The following is a 15899-nucleotide window of genomic DNA, read 5'->3' as shown; positions in this document are numbered from 1 at the left end:
TGTCTTAATTGTTCTTTGCCTGCGTGTGTGTGTGTGTGTGGGTGTGTGTGTGTGTGTGTGTGTGTGTGTGTGTGTGTGTGTGTGTGCGCTTGTGCTTTTAGACATGCACAGTCTGGAGAAGCTTCTAAGAGAGGCTGTTTGCTCAGGGCAGCCTCGGACCCACAGACCCTGGAAGAAGATCCTCATTATGGTGGAGGGCATCTACAGGTCAGCTCCGACTAAACCGCCTTCAGGTTCTTACATAGGATATTGTTGTGCTGTATTATTTCAATATATTATGACTAAAAGACATTTCTTGAGTCCGATGGTTTCTAATTTACATTTTTTGCAGGCGAGAGTTTTGCTCTCCCAGGTTTTGGTAAAAAATCTTTATTTGTAACCTGAGGTGAGCCTGTGCTAAGATGCCCCTGAATGCTCTCTTTCTCTGTTGCCTCCCTTCCTGCTGTTTGAATAATTGATTGAATGTGTGCTGGCAGGTGGATGGGAGTGTGTGTGTGTGGCTGGGTAGGGTGTGATTACCGGGAAAAAGGGGAAAAGGTATTGTGTGTCTCTCCTGGCGGTGAGCTATCCCAAGTCTTAGTGACCCTCTCCATCTGCTCATTACCTCCAATTCAAGGCCAAATGGAGCCACTGAGATTGACTTGGCTGAGCCCCCAGCTCCAGCTGTTTATTACTGACAGTATTTTCTCATTTTTGCCTCGTGTTGCCCTTGTCTGTCAGCATCCTTCGCATTCTTTTTTTGTTTTTTTGCAAACAAAGTGAAAAACCTAAAATAAGGACGCAGGCAGTCCATCCCCCCAAAAAACTCGATTTATGTTCACTTTATTACGCCGCCTCGATCAATGTGTACAGTGTGAGTCACACGAGAGCAAAACGCTGTCCTTCGTACGGCTCTGAAAGAACTAGAGCTCCATCTTTCACCTCCCTGGAACATCAAAAGGCCTGGATAAGGAGACTTTAGCTCTATCCCTGTCTCGCCTTTGATGTCCACAACGCTCCTGGTTCAGCTCTGTCTTCTATCATTTGGGCTGCAGGCTCAGCCAAAGAAAGTATGGCAGGTCAAGGATTTTTACAATTCCCCAGCTACATAATTACTTATTCTGTCTATTTGTAGCTTTAAAAGGTTTCCATCAGAGGGGAGGAAGAAGTGGGGAAAAAGATGATAGGAAAGAGTAAAAATGCCAGGAGAAAGATTCTTGAGAAACCGTAGAAAGTCAAGCTGCATACACGTCTCCTCAAATGTTTCCATCCACTCATCATGGGCATGAGCATCTTATTAATCTGGATGTTTTAAGGACTTATTAGAGCCGTTCTTTTTCCCAGATGGCTTGATCATACAATTCAAAACATTTATTCTAATCCCCAACTGGTCAGATTTTACTAACATTCTTAATTATATATACAATCCCCCGCCTCCCTTCAAATACTTAAATAAAGTTAGCTTAGAAAGAAATGACAGCTGCCAACAATAAGCTTCTGGTTTAGTTCTGGCTGACTATTTTATGATTCTTCTCTTTATAAATGGTGTAGTTCAGTTAAATTGTTTGGTTTGGTGGTTAGAACCTGGAATTTAAGCATAGTCCACCATAAACTGTCGGTTTGCTTGAAATTGAGGCTATTCCAGGAACTTCCAGGACAAAACCAGTTATGATGGGTGTTGGAGATCATTGACCTCTTGAAAGGCCGACTTTTGTCCAAGTAGAGGATGGCCAATCCCATATTTGGTGGAATTTATTGAGATAACAGTCATTAAAGTATTTATCCGTTTTGGAGCAGGAGACTTTTCCTTCTCAGTGGACGGTGATGAGCTGATAAATCACAAAACTGGTTTTACTATGGATAGTGACACTGGTGTTCCAGTTGCTTCCAAGTTATATCCGGCTTGAGTTCTGGTCATTTCTGGGTTGTTCTTGAACATCTGAAACATTTTCCTGTCGTCTGAGGATGACATTTTGGGTCAGACTGATACTCAGAGACACATAGATGCTCCACCAAGATGAAGATCCCTAACACACATCCGTACTAGGTTTGAACTAACCATATGGCATTTCTAAAAAGCCAGCCTCAAACCTGTTGGAAATTCATAGACTGGCATCAAAAATCAGAGCTGGGGCCATGGATACCAACAATTTTACCACTTCTGACAAAAAGAGTAGCCAAATAATCATCCAAAAACATCAGCAGAACCTTGATGATGGGAGATTTCACCAAATACTTTTGAGGGTTTATGTGTGAAATATCTCTGTTTTCTAAGGCTCCGTTTTTTTTTTTTTTATGAGACTGTTGTGGCCTTTTTGCTGTGGCCTGCTGGGGCAACAGGCTGAGGGCAGCAGATGCCAACAGGCTCAACTCACTGGTCCGTAAGGCCAGTGATGTGGTGGGAGTGGAGTTGGACTCTCTGATGGCAGTGACACAGAGGAGGATGCTGTCGAAGCTGCGTGCCATTTTGGACAACGCCTTGCACCCACTCCACGACACACTGGTGAAACACAGGAGCACATTTAGTGGAAGACTGATTCCACCAAAATTTGCTACAGAGCGCCACAGGAAGTCATTCCTACCTGTGGTACGGAGGACTCTACAGCTCCTCTCTATGGGGAATCTGTGCAAATTGGCTTGCATGTGTTTTTAAATAATCTCTGAGATTAAATAATCTCTGCATAATTAAACTATGTGAATTACAATGTTGACTTATGTATATTATTATAATGTATGTCATAATAATTGCTGTTATTTTCATATTGTATTCTTTTCATGCTCATATATTGGGGTACAGTTGCAAAACATGAATTGCCCCTGGGGGTTCATATTCTAAATGCCCCTGCTTCAACCAGTGGGAGTTAAAAATAAAAATGTGTTGATCAAAAGAATAAAAGAATATAGGTGCTGGTATAACTATAAAACCGAAAAATAAATAAACCAGTCAATACATTATATATATTTAAAGAGTAATTTAAAACTTCACACGGAATAATAAATGGTCTGAATGCATCCTTACATACCCCCAGTTAATATTACATACTTGAGTGTATGCAAACATTTCAACTGAACTCTAATATAAGACTTCAGAGTCCAGTTGGGTTTTATCCCCCCCCCCCCCCCAAAAGATGAAACCTAAAGATGTAAGCTTTAGGTTTCTAAAGCTTACATCTGCTTGAATTTTTGTTTCCTCTTTCTGTGAATCTCTCCTATCAGCATGGAGGGCTCAGTTGTGCGGCTGCCTGAAATCATCGCCCTGAAGAAGAAGTATAAAGCCTATTTGTACCTGGATGAAGCCCACAGCATTGGCGCGGTGGGGCCTTCGGGGAGGGGAGTCACCGAGCTGTTTAATGTGAACCCGGCTGATGTGGACGTGATGATGGGGACGTTCACGAAGAGCTTCGGGGCAGCTGGAGGCTACATCGCAGGAAGAAAGGTTACTGTTGAGCTCTGTTCCTCCTTCCTCTGCTCGTTTCATCCCGTCCTCACCGCTTCAGCTGTTTATGGCCCACCTATGAAAACGAGAGAGCTTGGAAACGGTGCAGTAAACATGCTATTATTCACTCAAGCAGAAATTAGTCTGGTTGCTAATCCATTTGGACGCTAATAGGGTCAGGATAGATTTTACGATGCAGATGAGATTAATCACACTGAAACAATTCCAATAGCCATTGGTTCTCATTACGGGGAATCAGATAGCTTAGCCGACACTTTCTTGAATTTATTTAACACCACTAATCTGGCTTCAAACAAAGCCTGACGAAGTGATGAAGCAAGTCGTGTAAGTTATATAGAATTTTTAAGAATTATCTGCAGCAGGTATTCAAAACAGATGGGAGTGAATAATACAAACTCCATAACGACGACTTTTTTTTGTGGGCCTCATGTGTTCAACAAATGTTCAATAAGCTCCAGCTCAGGGCCTTTTTAATCCGCTTTTACTCTATTAAAAAGTACACTTTAGTACATAACCACAGTGGTTTCGAGGCTGTTGATTAGAAAGCAAGGAAACAGGCTTGTTGTTGGAATTAAGCTCTTAAAAGTGGACACTTCCTTTCCCTGCCTTATGTTAGCTCAGTCCTGCTCTGCCTTAATAAGAAGGTAAAGCTGGCAGAGGGCCAGCCCCTTCTTGTGGCACGCATCGGAACTGTGCTCCAGATTTAACAGGATGATTTTTAACAAGCATGATGATGTTTGAAGTATGAACGTGCTGCCTGGTTTGACAGCTGGCTGTTGTAAACTCTTGAAAGGGAAAAAGGCAGGAAAAGAGAGAGAAAGCATATTTGTTGTTGTGGTGAAGTGCCCCAAATCCTGTGTTAAGTGGATACGGGTTGACCAAGAAAAGGCTCTGCACATGTGTTCTGGAAAACAGTCATCTTTTAGCTGTTTTATGAGAGAACCAAAAATAAATACTCCCCAAGCTCCTTATAATTCACTTCAACAGTGTGTTCACAAAGCATTGTTCAATTACCCTTTAGGCAAAACCTGATCCGTACTCAAAAAGGAGAAGTCGCTAAATACACAGGGCTTTTTTTTTGTCACACTGAAATGGTTTAGAACATGAAATTAATTTTATTATCAGACAAATATAACACTGCATGTAGTTTTCATGAGAAAAGTCATCCAAACCAACCCTGCAACTCAGTTGTTTTAGAAAAGAACTCCCTTTCCATTCAAATCCTCATTTAGTAAATACTGCAGGGCTGAGAGCCGTTTATGTAGGGCTGCACTGTGATGCAGTTGGGTTTGTATCCCACGTTCTCATTGTACGTCCTCCTACAGTCCAAAAAATAAATAAATGTGAGAGCAATTGATTCTCTAAATTGTTCTTAGGTGGGAGTGAGTGTGTGCATATTTGTCCTTTTTATCTCCATGTCGCCCCGTGATAAACTGGCGACCATTCCAGGGTTTACCCCGACCCTCATTCAATCACTGCTAGAAATGAATCGTTTTGTGTATTTATCCAGATCAGATACAGAATCATTTTTACCAGATACTCTTGTGAGCCTAAATTAATTGTAAAGTGTGCTGAGAAAAACGTGTTTAGAAAAATATGTTATCTACAGAGCAATTCAGAAATGAATAAATTTCCTAGAAACATCAGATTTAAAAAGCGCACATTCTTTTAAAAGCACACCAGACTCGTATTTATTTAAACCAGGTTCCTGTATGTAATTTGTAAAATGTGATGTGTGACTAACCTTGTGCATATCATATGTATGTTTTTGTATTTTATCACTTGGACCCCAGAGAGATTAGTAACCACTTTGGTAAAAACTAATGAGGACACTAATAAATTATAAACAAACAAATAGGCACCCGTGACCCTGCAAGGACAAGCAAGTATAGAAAATGAATGGATGTAATTCATGAAGGTCTATAATAACTAATATTAATACTGAGCAAGCATAGACTCCTCTTACACGCGATTTTCTTCCATAACTTTTAGTAAACTGAGCTGGTAAATACAGAAATATTATATTTCCTATAAATATTAACCACAAATATTAAAATATATATATTTTTTTTATTAAGGTGGAGTTTAAAAGATAATAGAAATTACATTTATTTTATTAATAAGTGATAGATTTAGCATGACTGTGATGACTGGCTCAGTTATGGACATTGAAGTGGTTTAAAGTGGCTGAAAAGTCGCTGCACGTGCACAAAGAGCTCTGGCAATGTTCCCACTCTGTGGTTTTATGAATAAGTATGCCACACCATTACTGTGACCGCCGTGTGGCTTCGGAAACACCCCGAGTTGTCACTGCGTGCCCCCAGGCATGAGATGGATTTCAGACATGTTCTCCTAACTGGCTTATCTTGGTTGCGCTGAAATCCTGTGGGACCACAAAGCTGTGAAAATCTCCTCCCTTAAACAAAAACAGATGTCAGGTTGTTCCAGAGCTCCTATCCTTCGTTTGAACAGTTCCACTGAAATCCCCCGTCCCTCCATGTGTGTGTGAGGAAACCTCAGCCGCCACCGCCGCTGCCGCCCAGTGGGGACAGATGGTGGTGAGTGGAAATGGTGGCCAGACATCATCTCCGGCTGTGTGTCATCACCTCGCAGCCGCCGAGCAGGGGCCCGTCACGGCTGCAGGCCCGCACCCAACCTCTCCTCGCTCCAGGAGCCTCAACCGAATCAGTTCCCTGAAATTCTGCTTCTTCCCCTGTCAGCCACTGGCAGAATTAATCTCCTGCTGACATTTCAGAATAATGAGCCTGACAATCCTCATTCAGGCTCATTTTGTCATCGGTTCCTTCTCAGTTTGGGAGCTGGAGAGGGGGAAAGGCTCCAGAGCCGTGTTAGAGTAGGTGCCAAGTTCCTCCTAGTGACAAAGGAAGGATCTGAGGTATTTTAATCACTTTTCAGATGTTGAGTAGATTTGAGCGCTCTCTGGTGGCTAAAAGGTAGAACTACAAGCAATCTGACTCCAAAATTGAAAGTTTATGTGTGTATTTGGGACTGAAATACACACTTTTCCTAGTGCTAAAATGTGATTGCTTGTGTGCCATTGCAGGAGCTGATGGAGTACCTGCGCAGCCATTCTCACAGTGCAGTATACGCCTCAGCCATGTCCCCTGCAATAACAGAGCAGGTCATGCGTGCCATGAAGTGCATCATGGGAAAAGACGGAACCACAGAAGGTAAGAATATGAGAGTATTAGCACTTTCTTTACCAGTGAATCATATCCACAGACCCCCAGAAGAAAGAATCAGTTCCTTACAAAAAAAAAAAGCATTCACATTTCTTGGAATTTTTCACATTTATGTTGAGACTATAAACTTTAATGTTTTTCGCTGAGGCTTTGTGTCCAAGATCAACACAGAGTAGCACATACTAAATTGGAAGGAAATGGTTTTAAAGTATGATTTTTTATTTTTATTTTTATTTTTATTTTTTTTTTACGTCATTCTTCTTTGAAAACAGCTCAAGCTCAGACAGATTGGATGGAGAACATCTCCGAACATCAGTTGTCAGGTCTACATAAAGATTTGCAATAGGATTTAGGTTCGGACTTTGACTATAAGAAATAGGATTTTAGGCTTATAGGCCTTTCTAACATGTTAAAATATGTCACTCTAAACCATTCTGTTGTACATCTGGCTGTACATTTGGGGATATTGTCCTGCTTGGAGGTGAATCTACACCCAGTCTCAACTGTTTTACAGCCTCTAGCAGGTTTTCTTCCGGGATCACTCTGGGTTTAGCTCCCTCCACATTCCCTTTATCTCTGGTCAGCCTTCCTGTCTCTTCTGACAAACAGCACAGGTGCTGCTGCCATCACCGTGCTTTACCACGAGAATTAGGTGTGCTTAGGGTTCTGTGGTGTCAGACTTCTACATCCTAGCTCTTTCTCTTTCATATGAAAACTACAATACTTGTTTGGCTTCCCTTCAAATATAACTTTGTTATTGTCACATTGCCATGAGGACAAAACATATAGTATGCACAACTAATAGTTGCCCTGTCAGCAGGTTATCACACTTGAACAAGTTTTCGGTTGTGCTTTGCTGTTTCTTTTTCAAATGGCTTTAAACCATGCTCCATGAGGTGCTCAAAGCTCGGGGATATTGTTTTGTAATCTAGCCATGTTTTAAATATCTCCTCAGCTTTCTGTCTGCTGTGTTCCCTGTTCTTAATGAAGCTGTTTATTATCTAATGTTCTCAAACAAACCTCTAAGACCTTCACAGAGCAGCTGGATTTAAGAATAGTGACCACACATGCATGACAAACTTTATAGGTTTTCGTCTAAAAACATTTTAAAGCCATACTTTTCCTTCCATTTGTCAATTTTACGTTATTTTTGAGTCGGTCTGTGGTTGACAATCCTAATAAAAAACATTTAAGTTTTTTGGCTGTAACGTGGAGAATGAGTCATGTTTTTTTTTTTTTTGTTTTTTGTTTTTTGTAAGGAACTGTAAATGCAAACCTTTCATCAATATTGGTTGATATTTATTCAGCAAATCTTGGAGGGAAAGAAGAGTCTAGATGCATACGATTGTGTAATTTAGTTGTGAATTTGCATATTACCGAAAGAAAAGTATATTAGTAAAAGTTTAGCTTTTTGGGGGCCCTCGCAGCTGTCCACATGGATCTCACTTCTTCTTTTTCTCATTTGCAATTATGCGTTTTTCTGTGCAGAAAAACAGCAAGCCAGATCTGGAGGTCACTATCAGCGTTAGCATTAGGAGTTGGACCTGCAGGAAAACACTAACAGCTGCTTTGTCAGAAAATGTGGAAGCAATTACACGGGTCTGCCGTGGCAGGGAATGAGGGATCATGCAGTCTATGAGCATTTTCATTTAAGTGTTGTGATGAATTCTGAAACGTTGCTGCCTCAATTGAAATAGACACAAGAACAGGGAAGAGACTAGCTAAAGTAAGTACCTTCTGTGTAGATGTTCTCCTGAAGAGGCATTAAAAGGAAGAAACACTGACAGTAATGGTAAATGAGTGACATTTAAAGGGCCTTAAACATGTGCCTTGTAGGGGAAATAGGTAGTCGTGACGTAAACTGTGTGGGACATCAAAACAAAGAAGATAGAGTGCTGTAATGGGCTAATCGCTTTAGCAACAACAGCCGAGTAAGCTGTGGTTGAGGTATACTGTGGGTTCATACAAAGATGAGCAACTTTTATCTGGCTCTGAATCAGACATGCCTTGCCTCTGACGTAGCTGTTGTGGAGAAATCAGTCTTGACCTGTCTTATTGAGGGGAGGGAGCGCAGCGCTGCAGCTCCAGCGTCCAACACAGCCCCGAATCCAGACCAGTTTAGCAGGGGGACATTGGCTTATTTGGGGGGGGGTGAAGGCAAAATGAATCTACGTATCAATAATAATATTACTCAAGTAAAAGAAAAAGGTACAGTGCAGTAACCAGTACTACACACTTTTGAACATAGATAACATCAGGATACTTGTTAACCAGCTTAACATGCTGTATTGGTATTAGATAGTCATCTTTTAGCTAACATTACCTGCATCCAACACCATTATTCAACTCAGTTGGTTAGTTTGGGGGGGTTGGGGGGGAACTGTGCAAAGTTCTTTGTGTTTTGCTGGTTTGCTTCCATGATTGTAACACAAACCTGCACAGCTCTGCACAGCATGTTTCCGCACAGGGGTAAACCCAGCGTGAGCATCTTAGCACTCATGTTGTGTTTAAAGGCGGCCTCGGAAAAACACGTCACGACTTGTTAACGGTGGATAACGGCTGAAAAAACTGACAGAGAGCACATGGAAGTGCGGAAGCCCCGACTGTATCAAATCGACTTGAGAGTAACAGAAAGTTGGCCACTTCGAGGTAAAGATAAAAAACAACTTCCAGTCCGGGGGGGCATATGTGACTCTGTGGGTGGGAAATGCCCACCCGTGCCGCCGGGCCTGGTCCAACATACAATGAAACACCTCCAGTAGTTCCTACTCCTTCTTCTTCATCTTTCCTTTTCCTGTTAGGTTTCGCTTCAGTCATATGTTCTTATATGATTTCTGTGTCTTGCAGCAGGCTTTTGACCTCCCCGGCCTCTATCTTACCAGAGAGGAGCAATTTACAAAATGGGGCCCGTGCTTTTTGGCAGATGTCCGAACGCTATGTTTTCTCTCTCTCTCTCTCCTCTCCACCCCTCTCTCTTTCTCTCTTGTTTTGCTGAGATAAGGGGATTTAAAGTACTCTCTTACATCTCTTTGAAAGAACTGCCAATCTGTTCCCAGGTAATCAGAGGGAAACAGAGCTGGGATCCAAGGCCGGCTCATGCCAAGCCGCGCTGCAGCCACGGAGCAGCAGGCTCCCCAGCGATTCACATTGTTCAGGAACACAGGGAGGGGGTCAGCAGAGCAGACCGCCTCTGCTTCCTTTGATGTGATTTCTAATATAGTCATCTTGAAATCCTGCGCATGTGATACTTACGCATTGTTTAGATTCAGTCTCAGTCATGGCTAAGCTCCACTGGCAGTCAATAATTTTGTGCGAAATCCATCATAACTAATTTGTGAGCCCTCATTCTGGCAACAAGCGTGTGTGTAAACCCTGCTGTCAGGCAGACAAAACTGAACCATCTGCTGCTGCTGCTGCTGCTGCAGCCCAGTTGTGATCATGGACAAATTTAAGGGGAAGGGTAGAGGGTTCACAAACAGTCTAAAACAGTGTGGAACTCAATTTCAGTGTTTTCCAGGTCTGGATAAATGTGGAAAAAAATAATAATAATAATAAGTGCTGAAAAAATATTCATATTTTCAGACTTTCTTCCCAATCCTACCATCTAACTGTATCGTTCCTTACACCTTTCTCTTCCTTTTCTCTGATACTTCATCGTGTCGTCACCCCCTCCAGCCCTCAAGTTCCTCCCTCTTCCTTGTCTTATTCCTTGTGCCACTTTCTTTTTTCTTACTTGGGTCATTCCTTTCTTTCATTTCTTTTTTATGTACTTCATTTATATCATTTTTACCATCAGTCCTCAGTCCTATCCTTCCTTACTGTCCTTTGTTGCAAGCTTCCTTCATTTGTCTCTTGTTTCCTTCTGTCCTCGTGTCCCACTCCCTCCGTGTTTGTTGCTTCTTTGTGTCCAACCTGATTTTCGTGTTTGTTTGTTTCTTCCTTCCTTGTGTTTTTCCTTGGAGCTGCAGAACTTTGGGGCAGATGCCACTGCAAGGAAGACACACTTAACGCTGTTCCCCACTCGGGAAATTGGAAGTATTCAGGGAAAAAAAAAAAAAAAAAAATCAATGAGTTGTTGCATTACTCATGTACATCTTGGTGATGTCCTTGTTTTAATTGGAGGCATCAGACGGATCCGCCAGTTGGCAGAAAACACCAGATACTTCAGGGCCAAGCTGAAGGATATGGGCTTCATCATCTATGGCGATGATGACTCCCCTGTGGTTCCAGTGCTGCTCTACATGCCAGGCAAAGTGGTGTAAGTACACCTGAACTCTCACCTACACACCTAACATAATTTGGTTATTCACAGAGTTCAACATTTAATCTAAAGCAAAGATTAAACGTGAAAACTGTCTGCTGCTTCAATAATTACTTAACACCTTTTGATGTGCAGACAGTTCTTTGTGGTCTTCATAGTAAGTACATTTCAGCAACGACTTGTGATTCATTGTGCAGCTCTAGCGTGTCGTGAATGTGAAACTGCTCTTTGCACATGCATTTTTTCTATGTGATGCATCTCTACATACCAGTATATCATGAAACTGGTATTATTGATATTAATACCTAAACGGTTACCACTTTTTTTTATTGCTACCTAGGGCCTTTGCTCGTGAAATGCTGAAGAGGAAAATAGGAGTTGTAGTGGTTGGATTTCCCGCCACCCCGATCACAGAGGCCCGAGCTCGTTTCTGTTTGTCCGCTTCGCACACCAGAGAGATGCTGGACAAGGTAAACACACAGAGAAATCCGCCGACAGCGCCTCAAACTGTGAATAAAGGTTCAGTAAATGTTCTAAAACCGTGTTTTCTTCAGGTGCTGCAACAGATGAACGAAGTAGGAGACCTTCTGTGTCTGAAGTTTTCACGGAGGAAACGCTCCGCTTTTCCTGACGCCTGCAAAGGGGAAAACACCGAGGCGGACAGCTGATGTGACGCATCGCACCTTGACTTCACAGCGTCGAAACTAAGTGTCTCTCCCGCTGCAAGACTCTTTAACACGTATTTTAGGGCTGCACCCATAATCTATGCACAGAAGAGGGGACAAATGTTTGGCAGCTGCCTTGTTTTAGATGTTGTTGCAAGCTGCTGATTCAACAGAAGAGCTGTTTTTGCTCCTTTGAATTTAAATGTATTTGTTAACATGTCTATTTTTTTATTTTTTTTAGCTCTTGCAGAAAATCACTGCAGAAGCACAACATGGACTAGTTTAGCTTAAAGGAATGTGGAAAATATTCTGTGCCAGCATTTGTCCACATAAAAACCTCTCAGATCAGTTTATTTAAAGAATTAGGAAAGTTTTAAGACATATTTACACAACTGTGTCAATTTATCTTTAAATTAACTTTTTCTCTTAATGTATTTTTATTAAATGAATTTTGTTCCTTATAAATTATTGTCAATTTTAAAAATGGTGTCACTGATGATTATTCAAGAATAAACTATTTTACTTAGTATTTATTTTGTATTATTTTAAGCAACACAATACTTTTTTAAAAGGGATCAGAGCTGATGCTAGTATATTCATTATTATCCATGTCTTCAACAGTGAGATATCCAAAAAGCATGAATAAAAGAAAAAAAGCAAGTAAGCTTACCTTATCCCTAAAAGTACTTTGTGGCATTTTTGTCACTTTTTGTGACAAAATTGTAATTTTAAAATCTTAACAGGTGTTGCAGTTTCTGCACCAGTTCTGACCAGTATTATTTCTCTGACGTCCCTGTTTGTTTTGAGCACTCCCTTCTAACACCAGAACACTTTGCATAAGCAAACTGCAACGACTGAATAACATAATAGTAGTGGATGGAAGCAGCTGAAAGTCTGCTTTCCACAGAGCTGTCCATGTTTTTATTCATGAGCTTTTGCTTCACGGCAGGTTTGAAGCTGTAAAAACATTATTTTTGGACACGTCTCATCATTTAAAGTTTGTCTACGGTTAGTTTTCTCACAACAGTACGTCTTCTGGCTGTAAAAAGTAACTTCAGGGCTACACATGTAGTGGATTCAGGGAAGTTAAGAAACTTCAGCAGCTGCAGTCAAATGCCCCCCTCATTCCTTCTGGCTCACTTCCCTTTAGAAACTAAGATAAAACATGTTGCTGCTGCTGTTAATTTTCACTGGTACACATGAAAAAAAGAACATCTGAAGAGAATGTCTATTAACTGACATTAATATTGCAGCTTCAGACAACATGCCATTTTCCAAAGTGTATTTCTGATTTAGATGGGCATAACTTCAAATGCTCTGTTTATGTCGGAACCAGGTGTTAATTGCAATTTACTTCCAGAGTTTGAAGGTTTTCTGGCCATATATTGTTACCGTTTGGCCGCTAAGTTATTTTCCCTGCCGATTTCTTTATTTTTGAAAAGAAAAAGTGGCCGTTGAAAGCTTGGTGAATCATAAAGTTGATTAATTATCCACCTGACATGTGTGTGTTGAAGCCCCGAGCCTCCATCCAGTAGCTTTTAAAACATCCTAATCCATGATTATTTTCAGTACTGAAATGTTGTCCTAAAAAGTCTCAGCATGACACAACTTTCATCTCCACTCCAAATGATAGTCCTGCTCCAAATAATATATCAGGTTGCAATTACCTCTTTGACATACAGTCGAATCCCAGGGAATAAAAAAGGTGTTGCGGCATGTTTTGTGGTGAGACTGCATATATTCGCCGAATCCAAACAGTTTAATTGTCGGTGTTTTAAAGACCACTGCGCTCATGCACACGCAAGGCCGCTCAACAGTTGCGAAGGTAAGCATGCAGGGTATGCGGCACCTGGGCCAACAGAAACCTAACCTACCAATTAGTGCTGAACCCTGAATTCTCGTGGCATGGGGTAATCATTTGATTAAGACAGGAAGGATTATAAATGGATGATATATGTGTGTTTTCACAATGTGTCAGGCTGGGTCGAGTTTGCGCTTGTTTTTCTCCAGAACGAGACACTGTGCTCTTATCTCCATAAACAGCATTAAAATGTTTTACAATTTCGCATAAAGATGCGATGCGGAGCTCTCAGGATAGCATTATAGAACTACTATAAACATGAAAGGAATTAAAAAAAAAAAAAAAAGGCAAACAGGGAGGAAAGAAACTCTGCTCTTTTGCTCGATCACTTTGTTCCGTAAGTCAATACTTCACATCTGGCTCCTGCAGCCAGAAACAATAAGGAACAGCTTCTTTAATCATCAAATCTGTGACGCCAGGGTAATGCACCGTTCCGTCGAGATCTGGGGGGAGAAGCTGAAAGGTGGCCTGATACGAAGCATTAGGATGCACTAATGTCTTCCGGATGGGTGCCATTAAGTTTCTCAAAGTTTTGCATTCGAAGAGGAAATGTAAGAATTTAAGCTCAAAGGGAATATTATATTTGTGGATTTTTGTTTCAGGCTCTTTTCAGACAGCTCAAAAATGTTTGCACGTTGCACATATAACCTTGAACTTGAAAATAAAAAAGGGTAGCATTACATAATGCGTCCCGTACTTTCCCTGAACTTGGAGGTTTCCATTCCAGAACTTACAGAAAATGTTTAGGGAACACACTTGATACATTTCAAAACTTACTTTCAGAACTTGAAACTTTCAGAAGACTTATTACTGTCCTGGAACCTACCAGATACTTTTCTCAAACTTAGAGGTTATTTGTCACGTACGGTTATTCAGTTGACTGATTACTTTACCAGAAATGACCAGGTATTTTCTTGGACTGTATAGAGTACTTCCCAGAACTTTAGTAATCAATGGGTTCCAGGAAATTCATTTTTAAAATACATTGTAAGTTTTAGAAAAGCGTCTGGTTGGCTCTGTGAAAGTAATCAATAACATCCATGAAAGTATTGATGAGCCCCTGAAAGAAACATCTAAGTTCTGGGAAAATAACCACTAAGTTACAGGAACGTAACTTAGTGGTTATTTTCAAGTTAAAAAAAAAAAATAAATAAAAGAACCTTTAAGTTTTTGGAAAGTACCTTGTAAATTCCAGGAATAAATCCATCCATTTTCTTTACACCCTGGTCCCTTGGTGGGGTCAGGAGGGTTGCTGGTTCCTATCTCCAGCTATCGTTCCAGGTCGCCAGTCTGTCGCAGGGCAACACAGAGACAAACAACCATGCATACACACACTGACACCTAGGGGCAATTTCGGAGAGGCCAATTAACCTGATAGTCATGTTTTTGGACTGTGGGAGGAAACTGGAGTACCTGGAGAAAACCCACACATGCACAGGGAGAACATGCAAAATCCATGCAGAAAGACTGGGGCTGGGAATTGAACCCAGAACCTTCTTGCTGCAAGGCAACAGCTCTACCAACTGCGCCACTGTGCAGCCCCTGGAATTAAGCCAGTAAAGTCTAATAAAATCTCCAAGACACTAAAAGTTAAAAAAAGAAAACGTAATCTCCAAGTTCAAGGAATGCCACTTTAAAGTTTTGCGAAAGTAGAAGCTGTAACTATTGGAGACTCTCAGCTCAAACAATTTATCATTAGAAGAAAATTCTGACTTTTTATGTCATAATACACCTAAAACGTTATTTAACATTACATCGCTGGTTTTGCCTTGTCTTTTAAACATATGTTCATCAAGATTTAAATTTGTTACAATTAGATTGACTTTTTACCTCTGAGGAATGAGCTCCACGTTGGTACTCAACCAAAGTGGCAGGTGATGCCAAGGCAACAAGTTTCAGCATCAGCAGAAGAGCGGCACATGGTGTGTCCTGACATTAAAACATCAGCGAAGCCACACTATGGGCGTCAAGGCCTGCCTGCACCAGCCTCTTTTGAACTTCACATCCAAATTCACTGCACTTATTGCAATGGCATGTAGCTGCTGTTCTGAAGGGGGATCCTCTGCTACGCCTTTGATGTCCACCAGTGTGTCCAAGGCAGGCGAACCTGCTCTCTGTTTTCCATTTAGTCTAATATTTTTCTACTTTGGGGAGAGGAGTTTTGAAGTGGAGCAGACAGAAGGACACATTTGCATGTTTTGGACATCTGTTCTCTGCCTCGAGGAAGAAAGGCCGAAGGTTGTATTCAAAGATCTAAATCTGGAAGCTCTAAACTATGATATGGATTTAATGGATGGCATGATCAAACACAATAAAGTGACGCGATAAAAGATTTGTGCTTTTATTTTATTTTATTGTTGTTTTCAAAATAAGGAGATATTTCTGAGTATTATCATGGTTTGTTGTTCTTGTTCTCTATTTAATAGTTCAAAACCTGACAGATAATAAAGAGTAAGTTGTTTTCATCTTGAAA

The 15899-nt window shown here is 41.0% G+C and overlaps 1 protein-coding gene across 1 annotated transcript in view; it reads left to right on the top strand.

Moving 5' to 3' along the window:
* Positions 1 to 12094, top strand: part of LOC103134172 (serine palmitoyltransferase 3) — a 31507-nt gene extending 19413 nt beyond the window's left edge. The window contains exons 7-12 of the mRNA XM_007546317.2: positions 102 to 207; positions 3196 to 3415; positions 6501 to 6627; positions 10762 to 10897; positions 11241 to 11370; positions 11455 to 12094. Coding sequence (XP_007546379.1) covers positions 102 to 207; positions 3196 to 3415; positions 6501 to 6627; positions 10762 to 10897; positions 11241 to 11370; positions 11455 to 11568 — 833 coding nt within the window. The 3' untranslated portion in view covers positions 11569 to 12094. The remainder of the gene's footprint in view (positions 1 to 101; positions 208 to 3195; positions 3416 to 6500; positions 6628 to 10761; positions 10898 to 11240; positions 11371 to 11454) is intronic.
* The last annotated feature ends 3805 nt before the right edge of the window (positions 12095 to 15899 follow it).

This window comes from Poecilia formosa, unplaced genomic scaffold (genome assembly GCF_000485575.1).
Source record: "Poecilia formosa unplaced genomic scaffold, Poecilia_formosa-5.1.2 Scaffold15, whole genome shotgun sequence".
NCBI lineage: Eukaryota > Metazoa > Chordata > Actinopteri > Cyprinodontiformes > Poeciliidae > Poecilia > Poecilia formosa.
The sequence above is the reverse complement of the archived record's forward strand: the minus strand, read 5'-3'. Positions and strand labels throughout refer to the sequence as shown.